Below are 9,756 nucleotides of genomic sequence, written 5' to 3' on the forward strand. Positions count from 1 at the left end.
AGGAGCTGCCTGACACAGAGAAGTAGACCAAAAGCACCTCAAAAGCTAGACATCATGCCAAGATCCAAAGAAATTCAGGAACAAATGAGAACAGAAGTAATTGAGATCTATCAGTCTGGTAAAGGTTATAAAGCCATTTCTAAAGCTTTGGGACTCCAGCGAACCACAGTGAGAGACATTATCCACAAATGGCAAAAACATGGAACAGTGGTGAACCTTCCCAGGGTTGGCCAGCCGACCAAAATTACCCCAAGAGCGCAGAGACGACTCATCCGAGAGGTCACAAAAGACCCCAGGACAACGTCTAAAGAACTGCAGGCCTCACTTGCCTCAATTAAGGTCAGTGTTCACGACTCCACCATAAGAAAGAGACTGGGCAAAAACGGCCTGCATGGCAGATTTCCAAGACGCAAACCACTGTTAAGCAAAAAGAACATTAGGGCTCGTCTCAATTTTGCTAAGAAACATCTCAATGATTGCCAAGACTTTTGGGAAAATACCTTGTGGACTGATGAGTCAAAAGTTGAACTTTTTGGAAGGCAAATGTCCCGTTACATCTGGCGTAAAAGGAACACAGCATTTCACAAAAAGAACATCATACCAACAGTAAAATATGGTGGTGGTAGTGTGATGGTCTGGGGTTGTTTTGCTGCTTCAGGACCTGGAAGGCTTGCTGTGATAGATGGAACCATGAATTCTACTGTCTACCAAAAAATCCTGAAGGAGAATGTCCGGCCATCTGTTCGTCAACTCAAGCTGAAGCGATCTTGGGTGCTGCAACAGGACAATGACCCAAAACACACCAGCAAATCCATCTCTGAATGGCTGAAGAAAAACAAAATGAAGACTTTGGAGTGGCCTAGTCAAAGTCCTGACCTGAATCCAATTGAGATGCTATGGCATGACCTTAAAAAGGCGGTTCATGCTAGAAAACCCTCAAATAAAGCTGAATTACAACAATTTTGCAAAGATGAGTGGGCCAAAATTCCTCCAGAGCGCTGTAAAAGACTCATTGCAAGTTATCGCAAACGCTTGATTGCAGTTATTGCTGCTAAGGGTGGCCCAACCAGTTATTAGGTTCAGGGGGCAATTACTTTTTCACACAGGGCCATGTAGGTTTGGATTTTTTTTTCTCCCTAAATAATAAAAACCACCATTTACAAACTGCATTTTGTGTTTACTTGTGTTATATTTGACTAATGGTTAAATGTGTTTGATGATCAGAAACATTTTGTGTGACAAACATGCAAAAGAATAAGAAATCAGGAAGGGGGCAAATAGTTTTTCACACCACTGTATAGCCCACTATGCTGAACTAAGTGACTTACAGCGATGTTGATTCTGGGGTGGGTTAAATGTCAATATAATGTTTTGTGTTTTAATGGTCACTTTGAAACAGGCTATTTTCCTCCACCTTTTTGAGGCCCATTAGATAGATAGATAGATAGATAGATACTTTATTAATCCCAATGGGAAATTCACATTAGTTGGGGGCCATAGATATACTCTGTGCTTTGTGGGTGATGGAAAGGTGTAAAGGGGCATGAGTGTAAGGCTAGTGGTGGAAAAGCAGTAAAGAGGCGTGTAATGTACTAATTGAGTACAAAGAGGGGGATAAATGGAGTGCTGGATGCCCTAAGGACTATAATCTTAGTCACTTAGAGGCAAGAAGCTGCATTGCAGGGAGCTGCACAACAGTATCTGTGACTGTGGAAGCGATGCTCCAGCAAAAAGGCAGTTAACATTCCTCTGGTGGTCCTCCAAAGATTTGTGCTCTGGGTGTACTATAACCTTTGCTACATTTGAAGGGGTGGCAAATGGCACTGAGTTCTGTGATTCCACCAGGCTAGTCTCACGCTAACTACAGCGGAGCAAACCATCACATCACAAAACACCTCACACCTGGTGTGCCTTTTATGGCTACCATAGTTAGAAATTGGGGGAAATGCATGTCTCAGAGGAAACCATAAAACTCGGGAATATAACATGAGGAATTGGACATTAAAGCTAAATTAATCCGATACATTTCAGCTTCAAATTCTAAAGTAGAATGTTAGATTTGATGTTTTGTTATGTAGTTATTTAGTGAGTGAATTGGGTCTAATAATGTGTGTTACAAAACAAAAAACAATAAGGTAAAGACATCTAGAACAAAATAGAACAACAAAATTTAGAGAAGTCTTTGGGCCTTTTGACAAACTGGTAACCTACATTGTATAAACTAAAGTTTATCAGAGAATTTATATGAAACCATAGAAATGTAATATAATGTACAATGCAGTATGTAATAGTTACATTTTAGTTTTTGAATGGAAAGTGACCACATCAGGGAAGGACACAAAGAAATTGAAGGAGGCATTTCATATGAACAAAAAGTAGAGGTATAAGCCAAAAATATTTTTAGTGCTCAAGGATGAAACAGCAGAGGGTGTCCGCCTGTTGGGTGCAGCTTCCAGTGGTGATCTGTTGGATGGAAAGACACTTGATGCCCCATACAGGATGTTCCAGTTTATTCTGGCCAGAATTGGTGGCAGTCGGATCTCTCTACTGATTGAATAAATTGAGCAGGGGAAATTAATTTGGTTTATTTGATAGTTGAGATGAAGGCCTCGTTTGAGGAAATGTGTTCCTTCCTAGGACCAGATATTTAGTTATCTGATGCAAAGACATTATAAAAACATTTCTGTTGTTTGTATAGAATTGATTGATGTCTTAGATAGATGGACTTGTGTTTAGGTGTCCAGGGGTGAAGTAAATAGTTACCATTGTTTAGGTGAAACACAGTAATGTGGCAGACAGTAATTTAGAATTGACACACCACTTGAACTTGGAATAGGTGTTTAGGATTTAGGCAATCCAGCTTCCATTTTGCATACAGCATCTCAGTCATTTGAAGAAATAAAGACAAGAGCTGCAGAAATAACAGAACACAACAGGAGTTACTAGAGTCAACTAGCCAAGAATTCAGAATGCTTATGGAATCATTATGAAGTGACAATGGCAAATTTTGCAGTATATCTGATGGGATCCTAGCATAAGAACTGCATCTGCTGATACATTTTTCTTTTCTGCTAATTGTAGGAGCTGTGAAGTACTTCAAATGTCCTTGGTGAGCCAAATCTGCTTGAGGGACTGAGTACTTGGGCAGTAGGAGGCGACTGGAAGGGCATGGGAACACACTACCAACCCGGACGGCCAAGGGTTTGAAGGACTCACAGTTCATCTTTAGTTTGTCTGACCAAAATAGGGGTGGAGTGTTATGGTGTATAAAATCTGTACATTTTGGTTTCCATTATATTTTGTTCGAGACAAGACAACAGATGAACTAAGACAGATCAAAGCAGGTTTTCTCACACCTCACTTTCAAACAGCTGTTTCCTACATTGAAAGGAAGACATTCTGGGGCTCAATTATTTTACAACCCGGGAAAGGATGCTCTGCTGACACCCCAGGCTATTGATTACTTTATGGATGGACATCTGGGATTTATGGCCTGGGAAAGGGAAACAGGCAATATCAAAGAACTTTATTATCTGGGAAAGAGTTTGAACAAAATTCATCAATCACATTGACAGCCAGCCAATCAGGTTCATGTGTTGTGTAACCAAGGCATGATATTTCATAATAAATATGCCTTGGTCTGGAAGAGGAGCAGAGGGAGGAGCAGAAGGAGAAGAAGGAAGAAGGAGCAGGAGGGAGGAGAAGAAGAGGAACAGACGAAGACGACATTGGTCATCAGAAAGGCATCATGAACATCCATTGCTAAATCAAGCGCCCTCCTGGGACATTCATCCTTGTCATTTCAACTTTTTCGTAAGCTTTTCCTAAAGACTATATATATTCAGACTATATATATTCAGTACTTATTTTCTATTCTTTGTTCCAGTGGTATTATTATTATTCTCTTATTATTCTTGTAATAAATACCATGCTGCTTTTAACTTTCTATGCTTTGTTTTAATGTCTAGAGTGATTGAATTAATAAGTTAGATTTCTTTGAGCACCTGGGGTAGCCAGATTTTTGCCATTATTTCTGTGCTGCGAGGTTTATAAGGCAGAGAGTGAGGAGCGCCACTCAAAAGAAGGGACAGTATGAAAAGAAGGTATTCTTGGCTGATAAATGGCCTATAGTCAAGGATACTGAGTCTTTGTATGTTTTAATATTTTCTTGGAGACCAAAAGTAACATTTAGGTCTGAGGTCTATTTAAAACATCATATGTTGTCCGTGCCGTTTCGGAGGCGGTCGCGGAGTGAGACACGAAGAATCTGTCTCAAGCATCGCATTTGGAAGGCCTCGAGCTTGTTGAGGTCCGGCTTGAGCAATGTCCATGTTTCCGATCCGTAAAGAAGGATTGGTAGGATCAGCGTCCTATATAGGCGTATTTTGGTTTTGATGGTAATATTTGCCCGCTTCCATATGCACCACTTGAGTGAGGCAAATGCTGCTGTTGCCTGGCCGATCCGGCTGTGAACTTCGGCTGCCGACGCTGCTTTCTTCTCCGTGACCAATGATCCCAAGTACTTGAACTGTGGTACCTGCTCGATTCGAGTTCCATCAAGGTAAATTCTGGCTTCCGATCCGTCTGTTGGAAGTACTTTGGTCTTATCCACGTTGATTCTCAATCCGTATGACTGTGCAATGCGGTAAATGTCATACAAAGTGTCTGTTGCTTCAGTATCCGTGTCGGCGAAAACAGCGCTGTCACGGCGAACATCAGATTGGTTAAGAAGTTTGTGTCGTCGTATCGAACTCCGTGTCGCCCATCGAATGCTTTTCGCATAATCGCGTCGATCACGATGTTGAAAAGAAGCGGCGAGGCGACGTCTCCTTGCCGGACTCCAGTTCGGATCGGGAACTCCTCAGACATGTCATTCCGGATACGGACACTGCTGGTTGAGCCGTCGTACAATGCTTGAAGAAGATGAATGATTTTCAGCGGCACATGTTCGATCTCTAGGGCTCTCCACAAACTGGTCCAATCGATGCAATCGAAGGCAGATTTGAAATTGATGAAGACGATGCATTTACAGGCTACTTTTAGCTCCGTCTGTGTTTTAATAAATTACTGTATTATTAATTCTTGTAAAGAACAGTTAATAAATTTATCCTCTAAATGATTCATTAGCCTTATTCCTTTTTTCCCTTCCCCATAGTTGCATCTTAGAAGCAAAACAGCAGAGTTGGCTAAAGAACAACAACTTAAAATGGCTAAACAGGAGATAGATGGTGTACAATCAAAGTTATCTGAAGTTTCAGAAAAACTGTACAAAGGTGAAATGGACCGAAGGAAGCTACACGATCAGATACTGGAGCTGAAGGTAAATTCAAAGTGCTGTTTCATCTAAGAGGAAATTGGATCAGTTGCAAATGTGAAATGCAAAATGCCTTTAGACTTTGTTATATGTCTTTTGCATATACAGTACACAGTATTCAGAGCTGGTAAATTTGTGTATACACCCATTTATTTAAAAAAAAAAATCTAATAAAACCATGTAGCACTCAATAAAAAATCATGCTCAGATTATGTGCAAAATGGTTTTTATTTGAAATGCTCTAAATGAAAGAATCGTGTAGTTATGTTACATGCCAGAAATGCTCAAAGGTATGGAGAATGTTTTAATGCTAAGAGAACTTCTTGTTTTGGAGTGGATGGTTTTTGGAGGATATAATAAAATATGTTTAGGACAAAGAGAATTGTCAGGTTTGAATGTGTGATTTGATTGAACTTGTAATATTCAAACCTGCCTTATCCAATGCTAGGGTTGTGGTAGTAAAAATTTATCATGTGCAAGTCAGAAACTGCCTCTGGATATGGTGCCAGTGCATTGTAACATACCCTTGCATTGACTCACACAGATGGAATTTTAGAGTTAAATTAATCTCAATTCAGACGCAGAAACATAAATTATAATTTAGTGAAGAAGCTGAGGTTCACACACTTTTTGTCGTTTGCTGTTGGGCAGCATGGTTTAATGTGTTTAGTGCCTTAAGACCAACTTATACCTGCCATGTACATAAATCTGCATTTACATGCAGACACAATTGAAACACTGGCCGTGGACCAAAGACTGTACTTATGCTGAAAGACAAACCTACATGTGCTCACTGGTCTGCGACTGCACTAGCAAAGGACAACCTTCTTTGTGTCTGCTGATATGTTTGGAGCTTTCAGAATAAACGTTTCATTGTAAATTTTGATCAGATTGGAGAGAACTCTTTTTAAAATGCATTATTAACTGAGGTTGCTGGTTAAGGGTAAATTTCATAGAAGTTGATAAATCTTTTATTAGTCTAGTCTATTTGTGGTGTGTGTGTTGTGGCCACACTAGCTCCCCAAACTCAACACAGACGGACACCAGACACAAATCCAGCACAACACTTGTTTTTATTTTTACAGTGGGAAACGCTTTTCTTTTGTTTCCTACCAATGCACAGAATAAAGCACTCTGCACTTTTTTTCTTTGCCTTTTCTTCCGTCTCTCATTCCATCTCCACTCCTCCTACGGCAAAGTTTTGCCCATCTTCCTCCTGACTTTGGCTCCTTTTATAGAGCCCCTCGAAGTGCTCCGGCTGTCCCATGATTTCCTTCTGGCAGTTCTGGGTGTACCTGGAAGTGCTGCAATAAAGGGTTCTGTAGTTCTTCATGTGCTCCCTGGTGGTGACCACGGACCCCTATAGGGTTGATTTCTGAAGCTCCAAGCCCATGGTGCTTTACCTCCTCCTGTACAGTAGAAGGCACCACCCTGGAATGGTAATGCAGTGTATGAGCACTCTCCCCCAGTCCTTCCATCACAAGAAGTCCCAGCCGGGTAAGAGTCCCATCTGTTCACTACACTGTAGTGCATTATGTTGATAGTACCTTAGAAAGTTTCGCCACGGCAAGGAACCATCCTAATGTATCGCCTCTTCTCATACAAAGCCTAGATACATTAGAATAAATGGCTTGCTAAAAACTGTAAGGTTAGTTTGTTTTGGAGAAGTTGCTCTCAATCTCTAGAGTGATCCCAAAGCCCACAACCAAATTCTGGTTCATTTAGGTAGCTGTAAACATGACAGTCACATTCTAGTGTGTACCAAAACTACAAGAGGGTTGTGTAAGGTATAAAAATGATTTGACATTACACTGATCTAACTACAGTAAGTGAAAGAAATGTTAAACTTAGCTTAAATAATCAATTAAATGTAAAATGTACAAATAGGCAGACCTACATAAAAAATTTAGCATAACTGCAATAAAACTGCATGGATAGGTACCATTCCATCGTAGCATGTCTCGTTTGTGATTCATGCTCGGAGCCCCTCTCTTGTGATTGGACAGCAGCTAATAAAGGTTGTAGTGTTGGTTTTGTGTTTTTATAAATACTGTCAATTGATCAGAGCAATCAAACCACTTCTAGAGGTGGTGAGAAATGAACAGCAATGTCCTGTGTGGCCAACAATCAAACTCCCTTAATCTTGTACCATAAGAGTGATATGCACAGAGTTAGTACTTTCAGTATTATAGCTCTTTGGCCATGATGTGGAGTCTGAATGTACATTAACTTGGGAATAGTGTAGCAAATGTTAAAATGAACATTATTCATATTTCATTTAAAAATCTTAAGCCACAGGTCCCTTTTTAAACATTTACTTTCTTTGGTGCATGGAACCAGCAGAATTTTTCACTTTCCTCCACACCCCACATTCTCACTCCACTTACCCAAGTAATCCAGTGTACCAGGAGGGGATAGAAGCAGTCCATTAATAGATATTCAAATTAACAATTATTTGTGTATACAGTAGATTTGATTACTGCTATCAAACCTGTGTATAATAATATCTGCTTCATTGTCCGCAGATAATTACAGGTCTAAAAAGAATAGACTAGTTATTCAAGATGAACAGTAGTTTTTTTGTTTTATAATAGCAGGTTACAGTTGAGTAAATATGCAACATCCTACAGTGAAATAAAAAGTACATTCCTGTTTCTTTGTCTGGTCTAAACGAAACTGAAGCACATCATATTATGCCCTTCACAGACCTTGTGATGTGTGATAAAATGTCTACTTTCTGTAGCAAGTGAATTTGCTCATCTACATGTGTTCTTCTAATTATCAGGTAATCGCATTCTACTTACAGAGCTGTGTTAAGGCAAATAAACCACACAGTTATTGCAATTGTGGTGATGTTCAAACATAGCAGGGGTCGACCTTCCATGATAATTCTTGAGACAAATTGTTTCTGCCCAATGGGAGAAGTGTAAGACCTACCCATAGGGTGTTTTTCTTTTGCTGTGTGAAAAATGTCTAAACTGAAGATTGAAACAATGTGTCTAACTTCCTGATTCACCACAAAGCCAACTGAACAAGAGTGTGAAACTCCCTTTAAATTCTTCTGAAGTATTTATAGCGAAAGCCTGAATTTTATTTATTTTTTTACTTCTTCCATAGGGGAACATAAGAGTGTTTTGCAGAGTACGTCCTCTTCTGCCCAGTGACCACGCTGATAACATAGAACACGTTCAGTTCCCAAATAATGATGAGAAGTCAATCTTGCTTGCAAGGACTGAAGAGGTATAGTAGTGACTACCCTAACATCCCACCTCTCCCCAGCACTGCATCTCCTCCATTGAAGAAGTTCTTAATTTCATTGTTCTGTTTTCATCTTTTTAATAGTCTCACATTGGCAGAGATAGCAAAGACCAGCTAAAATACAGGTTCAGCTTTCACCGAGTTTTTCCACCCCGCTCCTCGCAACAAGAAGTCTTTGAAGAGATTTCTCTTCTTGTGCAGTCGGCACTTGACGGATACAATGTTTGTATCTTTGCCTATGGCCAGACTGAAAGTGGAAAGACTTACATCATGGAAGGTCCAGATCAACTTTAGGATGACACCATGGGGATAATACCCCGTGCAGTACATCAGGTGTTTAATTCAGCTGTGGAGCTTAAAGACCAAGGATGGAAGGGAAGATCAGCACTAAAACAGAGTCAAGATTGTGGCCTCAAAGTGACCGTTCTAAGGTCATGTGTGGGAGGAGGAAATTCACATTGAATTTGGATTTATAATCAACATTGTGCTTGTAACATTTTAAATCTCTATTAATAAAGCCCTTCATACATTCTTTCCCACAGTACACCTTTACTGCAAGCTTCCTGGAAATATACGACGAGACAATCCGGGACCTGCTTGTTAACAAAACAGTGAAAAAAATGGAACATGAAATCAAGAGACCTACTTCTAATGCTGTACATGTTTCTAACCTTAAATATTTAAATGTGGAGACCGTAGAAGAGGTAAATAAAACTGGAGGAAATTGTCAAACAGTATATAATAAATATATACTAAAGTAGTTGTATTTTATGACTGAAATTCCTTTTATCTTAGGTGATGTCTCTAATCAAAGTTGCAAAGCAGAATCGTGCTACAGCCCATACCAAGATGAATGACCAATCTTCACGCAGCCATAGTGTGTTCCAGCTAAAGATTGAAGGGCTCAATAAGAAGGGAAACATCACCTGTAAGTAGCAAAGTGTATGTTGATAATTGCAGGCTGTGAACAAGTTTTAACAGTCAGTTTTTTATGCCTTGATGTTAATATTGGAGTTTATTGGTGTATCCACCAAGGCGTACTGTAGCTCTCCAACCCTAGACATATATATAAAAAAAAAAAAGTGTGCTGGGTATTGATAAGATAAACAATAATTTTCCTAGAAGCACCATTTCTGAAACACCTTTTCAATGCCAGTTGCAAATACACAATTAATAAATTCTTC

At 39.7% G+C, this 9,756-nt stretch overlaps 1 protein-coding gene across 1 annotated transcript; it reads left to right on the forward strand.

The window, feature by feature from the left end:
• Positions 1 to 5,194: 5,194 nt before the first annotated feature.
• Positions 5,195 to 8,866, forward strand: LOC114663824 (carboxy-terminal kinesin 2-like). The gene is made up of 3 exons (XM_051935582.1): positions 5,195 to 5,320; positions 8,432 to 8,554; positions 8,657 to 8,866. The coding sequence occupies exons 1-3, from the start codon at positions 5,207 to 5,209 to the stop codon at positions 8,864 to 8,866; spliced, it is 447 nt and encodes a 148-aa protein (XP_051791542.1). The 5' UTR covers positions 5,195 to 5,206.
• Positions 8,867 to 9,756: the final 890 nt, after the last annotated feature.

Source organism: Erpetoichthys calabaricus, chromosome 13, assembly GCF_900747795.2.
Source record: "Erpetoichthys calabaricus chromosome 13, fErpCal1.3, whole genome shotgun sequence".
Lineage (NCBI taxonomy): Eukaryota > Metazoa > Chordata > Cladistia > Polypteriformes > Polypteridae > Erpetoichthys > Erpetoichthys calabaricus.

Bases quoted from the DNA above. Each gene is read 5' to 3' on its own strand.
- LOC114663824 (XM_051935582.1), top strand. From the start codon at position 5,207: ATGGCTAAACAGGAGATAGATGGTGTACAATCAAAGTTATCTGAAGTT. The intron at 5,321-8,431 runs GTAAATTCAAAG...CTTCTTCCATAG, and splicing joins ATCAGATACTGGAGCTGAAG to GGGAACATAAGAGTGTTTTG. The intron at 8,555-8,656 runs GTATAGTAGTGA...TCTTTTTAATAG, and splicing joins TGCTTGCAAGGACTGAAGAG to TCTCACATTGGCAGAGATAG.